The 22,970-nt window shown below is 42.0% G+C and overlaps 2 protein-coding genes across 2 annotated transcripts in view; one reads left to right on the forward strand and one right to left on the reverse strand.

Annotated features, from left to right (window-relative positions):
* The window catches only part of jarid2b (jumonji and AT-rich interaction domain containing 2b), a 110,673-nt gene extending 106,005 nt beyond the window's left edge, over positions 1–4,668 (forward strand). The window contains exons 16-19 of the mRNA XM_073463330.1: positions 706–836; positions 1,171–1,357; positions 1,777–1,884; positions 2,085–4,668. Of these exons, the coding sequence (XP_073319431.1) occupies positions 706–836; positions 1,171–1,357; positions 1,777–1,884; positions 2,085–2,333 (675 nt within the window). The 3' untranslated portion in view covers positions 2,334–4,668. The remainder of the gene's footprint in view (positions 1–705; positions 837–1,170; positions 1,358–1,776; positions 1,885–2,084) is intronic.
* Positions 4,669–5,859: 1,191 nt separating this feature from the next.
* Positions 5,860–22,970, reverse strand: part of dtnbp1b (dystrobrevin binding protein 1b) — a 75,829-nt gene continuing 58,718 nt past the window's right edge. The window contains exons 3-5 of the mRNA XM_073463706.1: positions 13,340–13,507; positions 9,594–9,737; positions 5,860–8,166 (exon numbers count right to left, since the gene is read on the reverse strand). Coding sequence (XP_073319807.1) covers positions 7,832–8,166; positions 9,594–9,737; positions 13,340–13,507 — 647 coding nt within the window. The 3' untranslated portion in view covers positions 5,860–7,831. The remainder of the gene's footprint in view (positions 8,167–9,593; positions 9,738–13,339; positions 13,508–22,970) is intronic.

Consider the following 22,970-nt stretch of genomic DNA (forward strand, 5'->3'; position numbering starts at 1 on the left):
AAAACTTATTGTGCAGTAGGAGTTTTATAAATCTGAAAGATTGAATCCAAAGAAAATATTTGCCTGTGTATTACACATTTTACCTGACATGTGTTTTATTTCTCTGCTGCTTTGTTATGCCTCACAACACTGGCCCCCTGTGGACACCGGCAGTTAAAGCTCTGATTTATGTGGACTTGATTGAAACTGAAACGGATAAATGAACTAAAAACCTGGAGCTTGATTCTCTAATCAGCCAGTGTGCTGAAATTCAAGGAGTAATTGCAGCTGGAAGTCTCTCCGGAGGGTGTATTAAGATATTTTTAAGAATCATGGGGCAAGCCTATGGACCATTGGACCTCATTATAGCAGTAATAGTCGAGAGGAAAATGCTCTTTACTGTCATTATGGGTATTATGGTGATGGAAGTACGTATACGTTCAGCAATGCCATTGTATTCATAGTCACAGCAAAAATTGCTCTCAAGGGTAATATGACATTCATACGACTCACTGTGTTGTGGTGCAACATTTTCCTCTAAAAGATGAGGACAAGAAACATTGATCGGAGCGTACAGAGTCGTGGTCACACTGGGAATAATGCTACAGTAATCTCCTGCAGTGTTTTTGATTTTGAGACATAAAAAAAATTCCCAACAAACACATTAAATTGAGTCTGTTCCTGATTTAAGAAGAATAATAGTATAATACTTGATTTTGTGTGCAGGACCTGAAGTGTCGTCGTATCGCCAAACCCTTCTCCATGGAGAAGCTACTGTACCAGATCGCCACAGCTGAATCCAAGAGGGACAATGGCCTTCTCCTCACCACCATCTCCACCCTACTCAAAGACCTCAGGTAGGGTGCAGCGATGCACTGGTATTCGCACGAAGGGTGTCACGATACCAGAATTTAAACTTTTATACAGAACTGGTATGAAAAAATGACCAAATATAACCAAATGTCCTTTAGGACAGTTTGTTTATTCAGTCATGAAAATCAATGAATTAAGATGTTTTTCATCTCTTTAAATGTCTTCCTCAAAACTACATAGTGCACCTTTTAGAGTATTTAATAAGTCTTTGCTTTCTGCAAATACTGGTCCTTTTTATGAGAGGAGTTCCCACTCTCCATATTTTTCCAAAGCAATAAAAGAACATCTGACTTATAAAACATCCTCCTTGTCCAACAGGAACATAGAGATGCGCCAACGGCAGGAACTTTACAAGGCAGGTTTGCTCTCCTCTGCCCGCTACGGCACCCACGACGGCAACCTGGGGCCCGGTGAGGGACGCAAGAAGCCTCGCGGGAAATGGCTGGCACTGGAGTCCTCAGAGAGACGCTGCCAGATCTGTCAGCATCTCTGCTACCTGTCTATGGTGAGAGCTTAATGATGGATAATTTTTCCAAGATGCTATAGTGCTAGTTTGGAGACATTTTTGGCATTTTATTTTCCATCGTACACAAAAACAAACCTGTTATAATGTCCTTTAAGAAAGTCTGGAGTCATGAATATGTATAGTCATGAAATCATCAATAATTCTAATGGTTTCATATACATTCTCTAGTGCTTTTTATGGCTCGCTAGATCAAAAGTATCCAAGCCAAGATGAAATTTAATAAAGCTTTAGAACAATGTTATCCAGTTGAATCCCATAATACTCTAATATATGCATCTTACTAACTTGCCAGTGGCGTAATAAAGTCAGAGTGAAAGGCATTTAAATGATTCATCAGGTTTCTCACGATCTCATTACAAGAGATCTCTGAGCTGGGTGTCTGCTTTCTGTCTGCGCAGGTGGTTCAGGAGACTGACAACGTGGTCTTCTGTCTGGAGTGTGCCCTGCGCTATGTGGAGAAGCACAAGTCCTGCAGAGGCCTTAAGATGATGTACCGATACGATGAGGTGAGCTGCTGCCGTCTTCTCTCAGCTGGGGTTCAGTTCTCTCTCTGTCCAGACGGGGGAGACATCAGCTAGGTTTACAGGGCACTGCTCCAGGAAGCAGATAATTCAGCATGAACACTGTACATGTACTGTAATTCCTGCTGTGTGTGAATAAGTTACACATGAAAGTCATTTTTTAACCTTTATGCTTTTCCATTCAGGAGCAAATCAACAGTTTGGTGAACCAGGTGTGTGGCCGGGCCATGTTAAAGAATGGAAGCGGTGGCGGTGGTGGTGGCGGCGGTGGAGGAGGAGTTGTCGTCAGTAGAGGAGGTGGGGACCCCTGCCACGGCTTAAGCCCCCCCAAAGCATCCCCGGCTAAGCGAGGCCCGCGAAAGCGCGCCACCGTGGAGGTGTCCCTGGCACGCCTGTCCTCCAGCCACATACCCAAGGCCGCTGCTGTGTCCTGAGGGGGACGCCTCGACATGACCGCCTGGTGCGCTGTGCCCACGTCCTGCCCCGACCCTCCCGAACTCCCCCGTTTTTTCTTTTTTGTTTTTTAAACATTGAGCAGGGTCACTATCAATCCCTCCTCCACCATCCAATATTTAAGATCAATTGTTTTTGAGCTTTGAAAATCCCCTCACCTGACCTCAGTCCCCCCTCCAAAAAATCTTCACCTCCCCCCTTAGTACGACAGGCTTGTTTATAAAAAAAAAAAGGAAAAGGAAAAAAAGAAAAGAAAGATGTCTTTTTTGCACTAGTGTGAAAGAAGAATTTGTTTTTATTCTGGATGATTTTAGAATCCCCCCCACGTCCCTCATGAAGTCGTCCTTTTACAACATTACAAGCATTAAGTGTAACGTTCACAAGAAGACTCGAGGGGCCCTGTTATACCCTTTACCTCCATCACACATCCTCCCTTAACTGAAATGGGTTACATTTGTTACCTTCTTCTTGCATCACTTGTTCCTGCCCTCATCTCGCCCCTGAGACTGAACCCAATTCCCCTCTCATCATGCGTCACTCAGCTGTGAACATGGGACAAATGAAAAGGCGGCCTTTTGTTTTTCTCCCCAGTTTTTTGAAATGAAAATGACATCAAGTAGTTACCCAAAGTTTCTCTCTGTCCTTGGTTTAAGGAAGAGGAGTCCTTTTTTATTGATTTTATTCTTTCTCGATGCAGCTCCTGCATTGTATTTGTTTTTTTTTTTAAAAAAGGCGGGGGTGGTGACGCGAGGTAAAAACTTGAAAGACAGACGATGTTGGTTTATTGTTGGTTGGCTATGTTTTTACAAGTTCTATTTTGAATTTTAGCTTTGTTTTTGCTAGGTTTTTTTTTTTTTTTGCAAGAAGTCTTCTGTGTATTATTTTTTTTGTCATTGTGGATGTTTCTGTTCGTTGGTGGATGTGAGAGGGGGCAGAGCTTCAGCTGCTCGACCTGTGAAAGGTCATCGCTCGCCTCACTTCCTGGTAGTATGGAGGGATCCCTCCTTCGCTAGCAAGTGAAAACCGTGCCTGAAACTTAGCGAGGAGATCCATTTTATTGGTGCTGTTGGTTATAATTACTGTATAACAACACAAAAAATTAAAAATCTGGGGGTTAGCGCCTGCTATCAGCTAACAGCTAGCTCGCGCGCCCCCACCCCACAGGGCAGAAAGGCTTTCAGGCTTTTCTGGTTCTAGATGTGCAATCGTGTTAACATTCCATTCTTCCAGTCCTCTTGTTTCATCTGTACCAGTAAACATTAATTATATTATTATATTATTATTATTATTTTGTGTTTTTTACTTCTGTTGATCTGATGTGTTATCTCAAGTAGAGCCACTAGTCAAAGAGTGTAAAATGTGAAATATCAAATCCAAGTTTTTTTGTTTGTTTTTTTTAATTGTTCTTTTTGTTTTTTGGCTTTTGCATTTTTTTTCCCTTTTCCAGATATATTATGAGTGATTTTTAGAGAGGAAAAAGTCCAACACAAACAAAACATCAACTTTTTTTGTACATAATCCTGTAAATTTCTTTAAATACTTGAGCCTTTTTCTGGGGTTAAGGAAGAAAGAAAGGAAGGAAGGAATAGAGAAGAGAGAAAAGAGTTCCAGAGGAGAGTGCTTGATGAAGAAAAAGCCTTACATTTCCCTTTCTTCATCCGTGTGAGTATGACGCTTACAGGGTTGCTCTGGTAAACGTGTATAAAAATTTTAAGTGCTGCTTATATCACTAAGAAAGAAGATATTGAGTAGCCAACGACTGCCCCCCCCAACCTAGTTTTGTTTGTTTAGCTTTACTTTTTTAAAGAAAAGGGAAAAAAAAAGAGATGTTCACAAAAAAATGGGTTTTTACATTTTCATTACTGAAAATTCAACAAAAATGTAGTAGCTACTCATGTTGCACTGAGCTTGCCAGTGGTGACTGTCAAGGAAAAATCCTATAATCCAGTTTGTTGGTTGTCGTCCCTCGCAGAAGACTGAACTGTTTTAGGACTATTTAATGAAATACCAAGTCGGGTGTTTTCAACATAATAAAAAGTGGTTGTCAAGTTTTTATGGCCTTACAATATATTTTATTCTGATGGGATTTTTTTGTTTGTTTTTCAGTTCTCTTTTTTTGTTTGTTCGTTTCTTCCATTTTCTACAGTATAAACTACTTGCTCACGGTGGGGTCTCTGGTGACTTAATTTATTAGTGCCGCATCTCGGCCTTTCCCTCCACTCGGAAAGAGAGTCTCATGTTGGTTATATTGACAGTTTTTTACTTTTGCAGTTTGTACTTAAGGTTTAATAAAAACTTACCGACAATTCACTGTCACTTCTTTCCAACCTGCTTTGTGTCTCTTTTTGTGCGCTTTTGACTCGACTGCATGAAGTAATGTAGATTTATCAGGTGGAGTTTGAGTTTTTTGGTAACATAAAGGGCGATTTTTATCCAAATTCCTTTTGTCGCTCACCTCTAGTGGTACCTGGTCTACAGCTGAAATAAATTCAGAAGGACAGAAAATGAATCGGCAACTGTTTTGGCAATCACTTCAGGCATTTTAAAAGAATCAAGACATCACCCACCCAAGTAAAGTATATGTGTGGGAACCACTGTTATACATTTAACAGGTTACATGTATTAGGAGTTGGTCTAGGTGCCTTGCGGGCGACCAGGCACCATGTTGGCGACCCCTGTTGTAGACTAAGTAACTAACCAATAATCAAAATAATTGACAGTTGCCTAATTTAGCCACGATCATCTGTGTGACCACAGACTGTAAAGGTAATGTAACAATCACAAGAAAAAGTCTTTTTAAACTATTTAAATGCCTTTATTGTCATGTTAGACCTTCTTAAAAATCTCAGCCAGGTTCTCTAAAGTCCTTTATCCTCGTTCCTCTTCAGGGAGTGCGTGTGTGTGAGTGTTTATCGTTGTGTGTGTGCTGGACACACTGTTCATCTTAAAAAAACCTTGTTTAAGGCCTAAAATGGCCATGCCGTGTAAATAATGGCATTTTAACAGTACAAAGAGTGCCTTGGAGTTTTTTATTTGGTAAAACATTGTTCCAATTAAAACTTGATGCTGAAGCCTGTAGATTGCCCATCTGTGCACTAGGTGTTTTTCATGTTTTAATGCTGTGAGCACTCAACAAACTCCCAAGGATCTTTTTAGTGTATGGATGTTAAAGCAGAAATCCTGGCATTTCAAACCCTGGGCAAATGAACCCCAAACTATCTGCATTGCTAGACAGATACCTATAGAGGTAAGTGAGAAAATTCACTATGATACAAATAAAAAGGCTGTAAAGATCATGACATTATCCAGTTCCATGGTAAACAGCAGCCAGTGTGGGATGTGCTCTCATGTTCATTCAGCACGAAGCTTATCACTCTTTTCACACGTTGTACATGCAGGCTGTTGGAGGACCCTGTAGTTCTTGGTAACCTTAATTAAAGTGCACTGGAGTGATTGTCACACATCGACATGAGCAGTTTACTTTTCACAATGAACCAACACGTGCACTCTCAGCCTTGAAATGCCATTTACTCTCACACAACACTAGTATTGCTTTTCCTCATGTTTCAGTCAGAAAACATTAAACTGTAATAATGAATGTTTACATAGTAAAATATTATCCCCCAAGAGAAAACCACTGTATTTCATAGACGTTTTCCTCTCCTGCGGAACACTCTGTCCATCTATACATTCCCTCAGCGTGTCCGCTTTCCATGCGTAAAGAGCTCGGGCTGGGCTGTAAATCAACAGTGAGCGCACAGGGGCTGTTAACATGCTCAAACCCTGAATCCTGCTCACATTTCATTCTTTAACATGCTCCTGAAATGCTTAGATGAAAATTAAACAATGCTGGGGGAGAAACATTTATTACCAACAAGTCATAAACTGTAGGCAGGGGAAAAGAAAGGAAGGAGTAATGCTGTCACATCGCACAAATGTCAACATTTCTGTACAAAAAAATCTGGATACAGTTAAACCTTCTGGGTCTTGTCCAGTGCATAGCACACAGTCCAAACAGGGATTTGGTCCTTGTTCAAAAAGAGAAGTTCACCCAAATATTATTTGTCAAAGGAATGGCAATGGGGAACTCTCCTGCGTGTTTGTGTGTGTGTGTCCGTGTGTTTGTCTGTTAAACCACTGATATCCAGGTACCTGAACTCCTCCAGTCTGTCGGCTATACAGTACTATGTGGTATATAACACTGCCAGTTAGTAGCCATGTTAACAAAGCCAGTGGCACTAAAGTATTATCTAATAGATAGTTTACATTGAAACACTGCAGAGTCTAGCTCATAAACCAGTTAAAGAAATGCAACAAGCTTCGTGGGTTCAGCTTATCAATTAAAGGTCGAGTGTGTAGGATTTAGCAGCATCCAGGTGTAATGTTGCAGATTACAACCAACTCGATACGCCTCGCCTCACCTCCCGTGTGAAGGAGAATTTACGGTGGCTGCTAAAAACTGCAAAGGGCCCTCTGCTGAGCCAGTTTTGGTTTGTCCACCCTGGGCTACTATAGAAACATGGTGGACTCCAAGGAAGAGCTCCCCATGTAGATATTAAATGCTCCTTCTAAGGAAACCAAAATACAGCTGGTAGTTATACACGAATTAAAACATAATTATCAAAATGATATTCAATTTCTGCCAATAGATTCCCCTTAATCCTACACAATGGACCTTGAAATCAAGAAAAACTCATCCATGTGCCCCTTGCAGGTCATTTGTCAAGTGCGTTGTGCTAATTATTTAGCGTTTGCAATCAGCATTACTATGGATCCAACAACAGTTCTTGCGAGACCCTTGCAAAGACGTTTTAAATGTAATTTTGGTGGCTTCAAGAATTAAAAACGATATTTCAATTTCTTTCACCTCTATTACATCAGGGTTGTAAAATACATTTCTGACGATGGATATGTCCTGTCATGGCCTTGATTTGGGTGACAAAACACAGTCCAAAGAATATTACTTTTAGTGATGAAAACATGATTTCACTTGTGTGGCCTGCGATACAAAACAACACCATATATTTATTATTCTGCTAAAGTTTCAACACTATGTTGCAAACATATTGTATATTCATGCTCAACAAGCGTTAGCATGGAGCATGAACTGAAAAAGGGACACATGGATGATTTTAGTGTCTATGTCTGTTTCAGTTATCAGTAACAGGCCTCTCCTGGTCTCAACATGCACAAACACAGGTACATGTTAAGCCATTCAATATTAGTATGCTAAAGGGAACTCAAACCTATTTTACAGGAATCAATTAGAATTAATAAACTCACATCAGTGGTCTTTTAAGGCAAGGTAACGTGGCAGTTAGTGCAACCTCAGTGAATTTTCTCTCGTGTTTTTCTTCAGTAAGAATGGGATTTGAGAAGGAAGCCAATATTGTTGTATATCTGAGTTTGATTCACAGCTCTGTGTGTGTGCGCGCGTGTTTGTGTTGTATGTTTGAGTTTAAATCCAGTCCGTCCCTCCTCAAACCTTCGGCCTGCTCTCATCACAGTCTTTGCTGGTCTGGTCCTCTCGGTCCACCAACGCCGTATCGGGATGCACCTCCTCCTCGTCCAGGGCCACCACAACAGGGGGCCTTCTCCTCCTTCCCCCTCCACCTGTTCCTCCGACACCCCCACCTCCTCCTCCTCCTTGCTCTGTCTCCTCGTCCTCGTCCTCCTCATCCTCCTCCCCGGCCTCCGTGTCCTGGCTGGCTGAGTCGGTGCAGGTGGATGAAAGGGAAGAAAGCTTGTGGCGTAGCTCAGCCTGGGTGGGAACCTGGAGACTGATCTCTGTGGTGAAGGACTCAACATCTGGACCTGGGAGACAAGAGGAGTCACTTAGATAGATTCAGACCTAAAAGCAGTATAGGAAGGAGGTTAAAGGGGAATTCCGGTCTTTTTAAACCTAAGCCTCATGTTTACATATTTTGGAGCCAAAATGAATGAAAGGTACAAAAAGTTTTGGAACTGGTCCAGCAGACTGCCTCAGCAGAGCTGCAATGTAATCCTTGTGGGCAACTTTACAGTCAAAATATGCCCACTTAAAGGTTCCTGGATGTAGGATTTTGTGGCATCTAGCAGTGAGCAACATGCGGGACTCCATGGAAGAGGACCCACTCCCTCTGTAGATATAAAAGGCTCATTTGAAGGTAACAAAAATGCTACAGACTGGACCTTTGAAGTGCTTGTTTTTGCCTTTGACAGGCTCATATTGTTTTTCTAAGTGCCTGTTAACAATATGGAATCAATCCCTACAGAGACAGACCTTTTGATTTTGGTTTAACCAAAGTAAAAAGAAAAAAGCTGCTATTTTGCTCTCGCCAAATCCACCAGACTTCTTTTACAAAACCGAAACTTTAACATCCTTCATCCGAGGTTGACAATAAATTAAATAAAACTCTCAAAAACTGTCCTTGTTAGTCTTTGTAACAATCGCCAACTCTGGTTTGGTCGACAGAAACCCTTCATTCACTGTGTTAGATGGTAAATATTCTGGTTCAACATGCCGTTTTCCCCACCATCTTCTCTGATATCCAGTCTCTCTCACCTCTCTCCCGATATTTTCACATCTAACACGGTGAATTAAGGATTTATTTCAACCAAACCAGTGTTGGTGATTGTTGGAAGAGTGGAAAGACGAACCAAGATGGTTTACACACCAAGATACTGAAACATAGGGCCCAGGTTTAGTAATACCAGAATTCCCCTTCAAGTAATGCTGCAGTGGTACCATCAGGACCACTCAACTCTAGCTTGAAATTGATGGCTGCCTCCTTACAGCGTTAGTACAGGTCACTGGGGAATTGAACCATTTTCTCTTAAAAACAATTCTATTATTTATTTCTTAGATAGCTACAAATAAAAGGAGGGCACTGCTCTAGTTGTGGGAATGACTTCCTAGGTTTTGTTTATTTATACAGTCTTGCAAGGATTTGGGCGAGCTCAGCTGCCGACAGACGTATGAACTGTAGCAGAGATTTTATTGCATCAAATTATTTTTAGTTGGAGACGAGCTGTCAGTCAGATGCTGTAGGTTGTTCACTGTGACATCTCCCAGGCAGATGTGGACAGATGGTGTTTGTGCATCGTGCCTAAACACTTCTTGTCAATCTTTCGAGGCACATATTTCTGCCTTAGTGAGTTCTTCGATATGGATCAGCTGTAGGAAGTTATTTAACTTCAGTAATTGACTGCCTTATGAGTTTTCATAGTTTGAAAGTAAGTAAATTAAGTTAGATGCCTACCCGTGACAGGCGAAGCAGCACTGTTGTCCTCTCCCCCAGAGTGCAGAAACACATCCAGGGCTTCGTGGTCAGACATGTCCATCAGATCCATCTGCTCCAGCATGTCCACGTTCACCTCCATGGACGACATGCTTCCTATTGGCTCTGGACATGACATGGGAAAGCGAGATATTAGCCTCACACAGGAATGAATCATTAAAAGGGCAGCAGCAGCAAGGGGCTGAGTCCAGGAAGAGAGGCGCTTTGAGGTTTTTTGTTTTGATCCAAAATTTGCAGAGCAGAAGCAAATGGGCACATTCAAGCTGGATGGCATTTGAAATGGGTAAGCCTGTGTAGGGACAGTTTGTTTACTGTACGATCCAAAGCATTACAACAAATAATGGACTGGCAGTGGGAAGCTGCATATGAAGGTGACAAGCAACATCTATAGTATCATAAAGGATGGGTTCCCAAGTTTATTTTAAAGCTCGCATGCCCATGTGTACACTGAAAGAGTACATGGTAGAGTCCTCCTATCATAGTGACAATCAGCTCAGCTAAAGCTAACATGAAGCTTCAGCAGTGTGTAATAGTCAGACAACAGCCAACAGAGTGGGTTGTTCTTCTATTTTCGTACAGCATCCCCTCTTTATGTTTGTGTAATAGTGTGCTTTACTGTCACAGCTAAAACATGCCGTTAAATGGCTAAACAATTACTCATAGAACTAAAGTTACAAACAGTAACCACTATGGTAGTACAAACAAACAAACTTCTCCGCCGTTTTCTGCATGAACCAAAACGAATGTCTTTTCTAAATTTACTCCCGCTATCCATGGAAGTGATGACCCAGTGGATTAGCTTTATATACATAGCTTTAATATTTAGTATGAAGGGACACTCGTAGTGAACGATATCTCTTTCAATGTAAATATTGGCATGTGAGCACTGTTTTTAAAAAAAACTAGAAAAACACACGAGCCTGTCCTTTGAGCGGACAGATTTCAGTGTCTCAGTGTCAAAGATCTTCCTGAAAGAGAATTCAAATGTGCATTTCCACTTTACACGAGTTGAAGTGATTGGGATTAACATTAAGAAGTGAATAATGCCAATCCTCATGGCACCCACATGTATATTTCAGGGCTGGGTAAAACACTGTAAAATTTAATTAAAGATTGACCTGGTCAAATGATGTAATGAACCCAGATCAGAAAGTGGACAGCATGTAGAATCAACAACAATGCAATACATAAAACAGACATAACGTTAATTGTACTGCGGTTGATTCTACGTTGTCCGGATATTTTTTTTAACATGCTTATTAACAAGGTTTACAAAAAAATAAATAAATAAATAAAAAATTGGAGAATCAACACTTAACCAGTCGCTTTTTTGTGTTGGTTTATTAAACAGTACAAAACAAAATAATTAGAAACCCTTACACAGCAGCTAGCTAACATGCTAACTCCTACAGTCCTGGATTCACCGCCTTGCAGGAGTACAATCCCCCCCCCCCCCGGTTAGCTGTCACGATGTGCTGCATGCTCCACAAACAGCCAATCAGTGCACTGTGGGGATGGATGAGCGAGTGAATGAATGGGTTTCAGAAGCAGGGGGGGGCAGAGTTGCGAGCACGAGAGGAAGAAGGGAGATGATTGGTCGGCGCACAGCGGTGAGAGAAGATGCCATTGGCTACCGTACCTCAAGGAAATGAGGAGAGCAGAGGAGGGCGGCACAGGGAGGGAGAGCAGAAGAGTGAAGAAAGAGAGAAAGAAGGGGAATGTTATTTCCTGTGGAGGCCGCCCCAAAAGTCTCCCCGTCCTTCTAGTAGCTACACAAATAAAAAAAGATCACACACACAGATGAGTGTCATATTCTGAGATCACTCAACTTTGGCAAGTCATCTGCATGAACGTTACACAAACTGATTGTGATGTATAAACACAAACCTGATGAATTGAATGCCTATACACACAAAAAAATGGTGATGTATTATTTAAACGTACACACTCCACACACATTTTATTCACTGTTCCAGTAATATAAACATCCATGTCCTCCTCTCTCTTTCACTGTGTGTTTCCTGTGACACATCTTAGAGAAACTCTGACGCTCACTAATGACTTCTCAGTATGCACCCATTTCCATATCTCGCTGTCAGCTCCGCAATTACCACCACATAGCAGCTATTCTGCCTCATATGACTTAGTACGGAGGATTCAGTTTTTGGCCCCAAATGGACTTGTCTCTTAAGCACATGAACAAAATAAACAAACTTACACACACACACACACACACACACTCGCAGATACACTTGAACCAACAGTACGGCTAGGTTGTGAAAGCCTTGGTTGAGAAAGCGCTGCGTTGAGAACATCATTTCCATGTGACTGCATCCAACATGTTCTTCTTTTAGCCCCGCTGTGACCTTGCCTAAAAGGTTCCCCCTGCTGGGAAGGACTTGTTTTTGCCTGCAGTGAGATTGCAAATAGGGTGTGTGTGTGTGTGTGTGTGAAATAGAGTGTGTGTGTATAAGACCCTTGAGACCTTCTTTTGATGGCTCAGTGGCTTATAACATCCGCAGCCCTTCCTCTCGTATTCTTGACTATATCCTTGCAGTTCATTCTCTCTCTCTCTCTCTCTCTCTCTCTCTCTATCTTGCTCTTCAGTGGCGCCGCCCTGCTGTGGGGATTTGTAGCTGCGTTAGGGATAATGGGCCACATTGTGCTTTATTCTATCAAGCTTTCATTCTGTCGCGTGATTTCTCAGATGCGTTTCACCAGATGTATGATGCGAGCCTCCTCTGTAACTGATTACAAATATTCCAATAGCAATTATGGCTGGTTTATTCTAATTCATTTCTGTCGAGCGGCCCACATGCTTGCCTTTGTGCTGTGAATAACATCATTTGAAGTGTGAAGGCTAAATGTAAACATCTAGTCTGTTCTGTATTTTACCATGAATGAATGCAGGCTGCGCAGCATTCTGAATAGTCTTTCGATAATGAGCTGTGAAGATTTCATTCTGCACCTCAAACCCGGCTTCAGTGATTGTTTTTGTCATGGAAAACACTGCGTGGAAAAAAAAAAAAAGGCTCTCATGTCCTCTCCCTCTCCCCTCCTTAAGTCTCTTTCCTTTCGCTCCATCTCTCCTCCTTCCTAACTGCTCCACAATCCTCTCTAATAAGCCACTTCAAGAGGATTAAGGGAGCAGGATAGATGAGGAAAAGAGGAAGAAAAATCACGTTACAAACTCTGGGCCGGGAGAGTCCAATCCATCTTTGAGTGCAGGGTGCAGATCTCATGCAGCCCCTCATTTCAGCACATCCTTTGGGTATTTTGGCACAGGCAGTAATATATGGGGTAAACTGCAGCAGGATTCTATTACAATCCCAGTGGAAGACTACATTTATACGGTGCTGTGGCATTTTTCAAAGTAATGGCTCTACTTGTGTGTTTAGCGACGGGCACTCAGAGCGTGGAGCCTCGCTGCAGAAAGCTATTATGGCTCAATCTTGTGATATGCAGTTGAAGTGTGAAGGTTTCGGCTGATGCTATCAGGGCGCTCGAATTAATTCATTTGAATGCTGGATGGTTTGCATTCACCCTCGGATTAGTTACAGACACCACAACCTAAACCTCAACACTTTCCCTATTCCCTCGCAGGCCTCGGACCAAAAGAAATGTTATATTTCAAGCTGTTAAATATGTTCAAAGAGCGTTACTGTGATCTGTGTAGAGCTCCTGACCTCAGCGCTCATCCTTCTCACCTCTCCTCTCAGCGATCTGCAGGTAGCCAGTGGACAGGTACTGCTCCATATCTTGCTGGAAGGCTTCCTCAAAGAACTTCTGCCTCTCTTTCAGCTTGACCTGAGGGGTCGGGAGTCCTCCCTGCTCTGCCCCGGGGACCCTCTGTGCATGCTCCGCGTCCAGCTCCACTAGGAAAAACAAAGAGAGAAGAAAGTTTGTAAAGTTGGAGGTTCTGAAAACATGGAAAACTAGAAGGACCTGCCGATTACTGCAGTTTGAGAAGCATACGCCGCCAAGCCTGTGGTGAACTTTGCATGACATAAGATGTATCAACACTTTGGTCCACCGGCCTTCTCTTCCATCACTGTGATGTCATCTTTCAAAAGTTTGATTTTCTCCTTTGGTCGATGGCTAAGCCCTCATTTGTACTGGCATTATATGAGAGGACATTGCAAGACAGGTACCATCAAGTTTGTCTAAAGGGTAACTCCACCAATTTTACAAATTAAAGTGTGTTTACACGTCTCAGGAAGCTGCTTGTCATCTAATAAATTGCCTCCAGGGATATCACTCAAGTGGCTACGTTGCATTGTGGGTAATGTAGGTTTTGGTGGATTTGAAAGAGGTGACATTTCTGTTTTTTCTGTATTGAGGCAATTTATCAGGTTACATGCAGCTTCCTCTGGAGCTATTTGTTTCACTGTTATACTCACCAACACCTATAAACACACTTTAATGTGTAAAATGGGTGGAGTTTCCCTTTAAGCTCAGGACCATCGGAAATGATATTAAGACTTAGTAAAGTAAATATTGAAGATCTTTTTTTTTTTTTAAATAAATGGAGCCCCCGTGAGCACAAGCCTCCAGCAAAACTGAGCAATAATTACAAACATATCCTCAATCATTTCTTGGAGATCTCTTGAGTGCGAGTGCTAGCTGCTGTCGACTAAATGGACACTTAGTAATATAAGAAATACAGAAAGGATGGTGAAAGCATCGCCTCTTTTTTGAATACAGTTAAAACCCACTCCTGTACAATTTTCTATGACCAAAATTATTTGATCTGAAATTAATAAGTGCTGTGAAATAGAAATTAGGCTGCGGACAATGTTTACTGAAGCAGAACAATGTCTTAGTGCTCCACAGCAGTAAAATTCAGTGATTCTGTCTTCTCTGTGGAGCACAGGATGGACCAAACACCATCTCTGAAGTCTCACACACGGATCCCCCTCTCCTGCAGTCTCTTCATGAAATCGACTCGTCTCTCTTCTGCTGTCTGTATCCTCAGTCCTGCTGTGACGTTAAACGGGGGCGGGGGGGGGGGGGGTTCATCAATGCTGTCTAGGAAAACAACTGCCTGCTATGTTTGTTGTGTTCTTTCTCAAATGTAAAGATACACGGTCATTCAGTTATTAGTCCATGCTGAACAGTGATGCTTAAAGGTGCCCTGGCCTTGACAATGTATTTACTGGGCTCTGATTGGTCCGCACAATACTCAAGGGCAGATATGATGGGTCTGAACTGTGCACTTGGCCCTGTTCTGGCTGTCGGTTTAAGACATCTGGGAAGTGTGTGTGGACCGGTAGAGGGAGGAGCATATTGAAGAGACGGGGTGATAGAAAGCATGACCCCGCGGATAGAGAAACGCTGTGTGTGCGTGTGTGTGTGTGTGTGTGTGTGTGTGTGTGTGTGTGTGTGTGTGTGTGTGTGTGCACAGCTACAGCCTGGAGTCTGTGACAGGCTGTCTCTTTAGTTTTCTTGTCTCCCTCTGATAGATGGCAGCATTATATAAGGCCAGTCATGACTCTAACTCCTGTGGCAGAAGCCAGGCCACAACATATTAAATGTCTGACGTATCTCTGATCCTGGTTTAATAAGAAATAGAAAATAAACATCCAATTTAGTGGAATAATGGTTTAATAGTAGACATCAAATGTCCTTAACAAAATGAGGCAGCACAATTTACAATTGCAGCTCCTCGAGACGTTAGCGTAGATGCTGCTAGCATCTGTAACGCTGACTGCACTCAGAACTGGGGAGCTCAGAGCTCTCCTACTGTTGATCTGGTTGGTTAACATCAGCCAGTAATAGGCTGTGATAGACAGATTGTTCATCCAATCACCTGACAAGATTTCTTTGAAAGTGCCTGCCTTTTTCCAAACAGTTTCTAGCGGCATTTTCCCAGATGGATTTGTGAAACAAACCATCTGGCCCATCCGGTTAGCACAAAACGTGGCGCACAAAACAACAGACCATTCAAACTTCATGGCGAGCAATTAGCATCTGAGAAAGGAATGGAGGGGACTCTATGTAGGAGATATGACCTGAACCAATTAAATGCTGTGTGGTCTTGATGCCAACACAGAGTGTGAAGTGGTCAATTAAAACTGTGTGTTGTGCAGTGTCAAAAGGTGCACTAACGGCAATACTTGTATACAATACTACACTGTAATACAATAACCTGTACTTCCTCCTCTTTTTTCCCCTTACCACTGAACCGTTTCTCTCCTGCGCAAGTCTGGCTTCAGAATTTAATTAAAATCAAACTGCGTTTCCTTACTTGATGATAAAAACAACGGTGAAAGCTTGTCAGCGTGCAGACAGCAACCTGACAAACAGAGCCAAAGATGCTGGCAGACTGATAGAGGACAGAGTCACAGAGTCACACACACACACACACACACACACAGAGGTCAGTGATTGGTCAGCTGTCTGGTGTGATTTGAACATTACCTCCATACGACTGTTTTGTGCTGCCTGTCTTACACGGCTCTGCACCATTCTCTGCCTCTCTTCTGTGTTAACCAGCCCCTCAAAATCAATACACTGCTTTCGGGAGTGTTAACTCTACTGCAGGATCAGAGTGGGCACTCTTACACAGACCAGAATCCTGATAAAATAGGCTGGGCCCTGCAGGAGCTCGCAGCAGATGGACACACACACACACACACAGACACACAGACACACAGACACACAGACACACACACACACACACACACACACACACACACACACACACACACACACACACACACACACACACACACACACACACACACACACACACACACACACACACACACACACACACACACACAAAGAAGGGAACAATGAGGTCCCACCAGAGCTCCCTCATGATAAACATCAAACCAAGAGCCCTTGGAGACGGGGGAAAGAAAAGCTCTTTCTGTGTGTTATTCCTCACTCAGTGCCCAATTTATCTCCTCTATCTGACTGCCCCTCTCTCTCTTTTTTTTACATCACTCCCTCATCTTTCCCTCCTGACTCTGTCCTTACCCTCTCTGTTGGCTGGCTGGTGTGTGTGTGTGGATGTCTTGTAGAGACTGCTCTATTACATTAGGGGGCCTCAGGGAAGCTTTGTTCAGATTGTCAAGCATTGTGTGGGGTTAGATGGAGAGGGAGCGAGGGAGAGAGAGGCCAGTGTGTTTAGCTATAATTAGGGTCTGCGGACAGACAGCATTAATGATAGAGCTAGATCATGCCTCTTTATCTCTCTGTCTCTAATCAAATTCTCAATCCATCATTTGCCCGAGACGTCGATTTATTTAGACCATCTATGTAGCTGCTGAGTGCGTGTACCCATCTGTGTGTCTGCCAGTCTCCATGTCTAAATATGTCCTTCCTTTCTCCATCAAACCTATATACAAACCAAGAAGTCGCTTCCTAAATGATTCAAATATGAACAATAAAACATTGGTTTCAAATTTACCTTGAAAGCCTCTTAACCTAAACAAAGCATTTAGCATTTCCCCTCAGATGATTGTCATTTTCTGCCTTTATTGATGATCTTTTTTTAATCTCTCCAGGCTCAGACATAAAACCTCCGTCGCATACGTTTCTCTTCTTATGCTATATCATTTTCTTTCTAATCTCTCCATCCTTCTTTTGGTCTTTTCTTCATCATCATCTTCTACCAGACAACCATATCCTGCTATGCACGTTTCTGTAGCTACAGGGGACTATTTTTAGCCCACGCTCATATTTAGCCCGCAGGATTAAGTTTGCGCTGATGACTTTTAGTGCGAGAGTCATTAAGTCCGACAAATTCCATCCTCGCAGGCCACGCTGTACAGTTTATACAATCGTACAGATATACCATAGATGCATGTGAATACATATGCTCACATTACCTCCTAAAACAGTCTTGTGGGACATGATTCAACAACACACACAGACATACATATACAGTGATGATTCCACTAAGGCAATTGCGTTATGTTAGTCACAGCAGATGATGTTTAATGAAGTGACAATATTCAACTGCTACGACACATGGCTCTTTTCCAACAGACTAAAATCAGTGTTAGCTTCTCCAACAGACTAACATTGATGAGAGCGTCTGCAACAGGCTAACATTGATGTGAGCTTCTGCAACAGGCTAACATCAGTGTTAGCTTCTCCAACAGTTGAGTAGCCTTTCAATCATAATATTTTTTCATCCTTGCAGGATGTATATTTTACACAATCGCCCAGATCTTCAGATTCACGTGAATGCGCATGTACAGTAAATGCTCACACAGCCTCCCAAAACAGTCTTGTGCGACATGATTCATATGGACAAGTCACACACACACATCTGGTGATGAGTCATCAGGGCTAAGGCAATTGCATTATGCTAGTCACAGCAGATGATGTTCATTGAAGTGACATTATTTAATTACAAAGACAAATGTTTCTTAATGGTGCTTGTGCAGTAGCTGCCACAACCCAAAGCTGTACTAAAATTAACCCAAAGAAGAAATTCCTTCATGACAAATGTAATGAAGATATTTAGCAATGAATTTCATCTGACACTTTTATGCTTTCAAAAATGACTTCCAACTGAGAACTGAAGAAAATCTGGTGTACTACCTGAGTTTGTACTCGCTGAGTTACTTGTCGTGTCTGTTCCCGCAATCATCATACAGGCCAAAAAAAAAGGGATGATGTGCCCTCAGAGGCTGTTTCTGTTGCGCTCAGCAGGCAACAGTACCCAACATGTACTCACTAAGAGTCGTCTGCTCTCCTTCTCACCTCTCTGCTGCGTGACCCAAAAACTCAGGGGAAATAAAAAGAACAGAAATTGCATTAAATAATCTTGTTCTGCTTGCTCAGATGGCTATTTGTGCAGACGGATCGATATGAAATGAGACTTTTAATGTCATTACGCTCATCTCTGTTTTCAGCGGCAGAACAACGTCTGGTATGTGTTCCTCTGAATGCAGGAAGCAGAAGCCACAGGAAACAAGCTGGTATGTCAGGGTGTGTGCTCGGTTGCGTATGTAGATGTGTGGGTGATCATGCACCTGTGTGTGCATCTGTTTATGCACCCATTTCTTAAAATAAACAAGCAAAGGAGCATTTACCTGCTGATGAACTTATAAAAATGCAGTGTGTGATCGCTCTGCTGTGTGAGCTTGTGTCTGTGACCAAAGCAGAACTGTGAATGTTCTTTCATGCGATATGTAAATGTGTGGCCATATATAGAAGCGCAGAGACCCAGCCTTACTAGCTTTGCTCTTTATTTGCAGCTATTGTGTAGCGAGAGAAGTAGCTGAGAACTGCAGCTGACGAGGAAGAGAGGAAACACGCCATCGAGGGCAATTCAAGTCTTAAGGATTCAAAGCGAGCTTTGGATTTGACTAAATGGTGTCATCTTCTCACAGCTTGGCTCACAGAGCAATAATGCTAATCTTACAGTTAAGTGTTCATCATGCAAGCTTGGTCACCACATCTCTTTTGTACAGGCAACGCTAATTTGGGCTCACTTGAAACAGGAGCTAATTTTATTTCTTCAAGGACTTTCGGGGCTCCTTTTCGTCTGGATTTCTGAACCTCTTATTTTAAACCGTCTTAATTAGAGCTCTTTCAGGATGTCATTTAAGGTTTCTTAGATATAAAGAATACTGAGTTAGACTCCCTTCAAGTGACCGTAAATAACAAGCAACACTAACAGCTCCCTTTTCAAATGGAAATATATCGTTTTATGAGTGATCAACAGCCAATTCAAGTCACCGCTGAGCCTGGTCCACAGTCATTCACACTTTGTAGTGTACTTCACAGATCAGGTGCCGCTATATGCTGTGCCAATGGAGAGAAGGTTATGTTTGAAGCCTCGCTGGACAAATGAGGGACGGACGGGCGGCCTTTAATGCCTGCACTCAGGCCCAGGACTAGCGCCATTGTTTGTGTGGGCTGTATGTGTGTAGACCGTATTAGATATGTAAATGGACCTTTGAGGCTGTTTGTGTATGTGAGGTACAGAGACAGGAAGTCGGATGAGCGGTGAGAGGCAGGATGCGTAGGGAGGTAAACGCTGTCACCCGTGTGTCATTCTTGGAAAAAGAGACGACGAGAGGACAGGGACACAGCCACAGGATGTGACCTTGAAGTAGAGGCTGAATGGGTCTGAAAATGTTTAAACACTGGAATACAGCACGCTGTAAGTGATGTCAAGGTCTGTGCTGCCTTGAATTCACTCTGAGACACTGCAAAAAAAACAAAAAACATACAGAAAAGTTTAATAACTTGTCCTATCTTACAAGTTTCAAAGATAGCAAAAATTCTATCTCCCTATTACAGAAGCAATTTCCAAACTTACGGCAGCGTCCCATCCTATCTCAGACCTTGCATCTTATCTCAAGATATCCTTACTATAACTGCATACTTGATTACTTGGTCTGTGTTGAGAATGTGCACAAGACTTCCTGTATCCGTGACAATGGCTATCACACTTTAGTTGTCATTAGCTAGCTAGCTCGCTGTAGTGGAGATGAAAAGACCGGCATTCGGTTTTAGATCTGATGCGAGTTGGTGGAGGAGACGGTCTGGGAAATTTAAAGCTAATCGGCTAACATCAATGTTAGCTCCTCCAACAGGCTAACATTAGTGTTAGCCTCTCTAACAGGTAACCATCTATATTAGCTTCTCCAACAAGCTAATATAGATTGTTTGCTTCGCCAACAGGCTAACATCAATGTTAGCCTCTCCAACAGGTTAACATTAATGTCAGCTTCAGCTTCAACAGACCACAATTGCTTCTTCAACAGTTTACCGTCTATTAGCTTCTCCAACAGGCTAATATCAGTTTAACCTTCTCTTACAGTCGAATAGCCTTTCAATCATAACATTTTGGTTTGACACTAATGCCTTTCCCCAAGCAGACCTAAGAACAGAGGTGCTGCCATTTCTGGCAGTAATTTTGAACTAAGGACAGGGTCAATTGCCATCCCAACATAGGATTCCTAGTGTAGGAAATTCGGATACATTTTTTCTTTGTTAAATGCAGCTAGGAATCTTGTTTCTGTAATGTCAAAGATCCTAAATGTCATCCTAAACTGACACTTTAGACTGAAGAAGTTTCTGTAAACAGGGCCATGCACAATATTTCTTAAGTTTTTTTTAATTTGTCAACAAAAACTGTGGAAACTGTAATACTCATCCCTCATGAGCTCAATTAGCTTTCTTTCCTATTATGATTAATGCTCAAACAACCCATCCACGATCTCATTATAGCCGTTTCATACACTTTACATCACTCTGACTCACCAAACAGATCAAACGTTCCAATATCTGATCCAAACCCCCCTTGTTCTACCCGTCACTTTAAATTAGCTGTCTGGTCTCAGATGGATTTGTTTCCGTTTGCTTATAAAGTCCTAATATTTCATTCTGAGACAGCAGCGCGCAGCCCTGAAGACCAAGAGTCGGGCTTGACAGTGGAGACAGCCACTGCTTCTTCTTCTTTTTCTTCTTAAGCCCCTGCTCACTCAGCCGTGGTATTTTTAGATTCTGTCCGCCTCGCTATATCTCTCAAGTGCTCAGGTTTCCGCCAAAGGCAGCCCCCGTGTTGTAAATAACACACACACAATCGTTTCTTTCTCCCTGTCACACACACACGTCAAATTACTTGCATGTTATGTGGCAAAATATGCATGACTGAATTGAAGCGCCTGTGCAAATGAGACATACTTAAGCATGCGCAGGTGACGAGGCGCATTACACACAAAAACAGAACCTGAACTTGTAATGACCTTATTAGCTGCAGTTAGTCTCAAGTTAATGTGCATATAGCTACTCAAATGTACATGCGCCGGCCTTACAATGACTTCATCTCCAAACCGATCATCCTCTCGCTCTGTGGTTCACTAACACACACCACATACAGTACACACTCGACAGCTCAAACGTCCCCCCCACATGCACCGTTCTTGTTTCATGGTCTGTTTCTTCTTTCCTGTCGATAACACCTGTCTGTTTTCATTCCGTCTGTCGGGCTGCAGCAGTGGCAGCTTCAGCCTGTTTCCGTCCAGGCTTTTTCAGTCTGCAAAACATCAGCTGTTAAGTTCACACACTCACAGAATCACTCAAGGAAACGCCTGCGAGGGCTGGAAGAGAGCGTGCCGTTTTTATTTAGTTCGAGATGGACAAAATCATTAAGCTACTGTATTATTAGCGCATTGTTGGAACATTTTACATCTCATTTTAAGCCTCCAACAGCCTCTCAGCATGTTGGTGTTATCGTTGTACTTTGTAGTAAAAGTTTGATTTCTTAAGAACTCTCGCCTTAGGGATCCAAGATTGAAACTGCAACTACAATTATTTCTCTCTTTGTTGATTTTGGTGACGTTTTCAAGAACAAAACTTATACAGTGCTTCTCTGCAGTACTGAAGAAATGTTATTGTGAAATCTTCCACTATGGCTGCTGGCGTTGCTTTGTTCTAATTTACATGGAAACAAGAAACTGATGTGAACTTTCTTTTAAAACTCAGATTCAGACTGAAACCATGTGAAAATGAAACGACCCAGTTCTGATAACTGAAGGCCCCTAAAGACAAAGAGAGGAGTGTGGCTGTTGTATATTTTACTGTTTTAGAGTTTGTGAGTTGTGTTTGAAACTGCAGCATTAAAGAGACAGCAGGAGGGCTGCAGTGCAGACTGGGCAGCACTGTGTACTACATGCACTGTGTGTACACAGTTTGTGCTCCCTTCATGTTTTCCTTGACCTTACAGCAATAGAGGGCAATCGATTTCTTTGGGGTTTGTGGTTATTATTTATTTATTTTCCAAAGTTGCCATAAAAATATACAGAAAGTATATAAATACAACATTATTTGTAACAAGAACAGGCTATATGCTTACTTATATAGAGATTATTATTCATGTTGTCGGTCTTCATGACCTATATTTATCATCATTTATATACATCTACCTTTTTCACACACTAATCTACATTAAAAATCCTGACAACTCTTTATTTAATAAACAATAAACAAATTCTTCATTTTCATGACTGAATACATTGTTATTAATGTTTCCCTATATAACTTTAGCTAAATAACCTTATAATTGAACCAATAACCAATATAAAATGTATTAAAATGACATATTGTGATTGCACTTCCATCTGACTTGACCAGCTAAGAGTCAAATATGTTAATAGGACAAGAACTTATTACCACACTGCTGTAAATCAGAAGTGTGATAATGAGTGTGACACCCACTTTACTTATGGTTAAAACTACAAACCAGTTATTTCATGGATATTTTGTGCTTTTCAAAACTACAGAGAAAATCTGTGAAATCAACAGAAAGTGTTTATTTGTACACATACTTGGCCAATAATGCTGATTCTGATTAAATATTACTTA

The sequence above is a fragment of the Pagrus major genome, chromosome 3 (genome assembly GCF_040436345.1).
Source record: "Pagrus major chromosome 3, Pma_NU_1.0".
Lineage (NCBI taxonomy): Eukaryota > Metazoa > Chordata > Actinopteri > Spariformes > Sparidae > Pagrus > Pagrus major.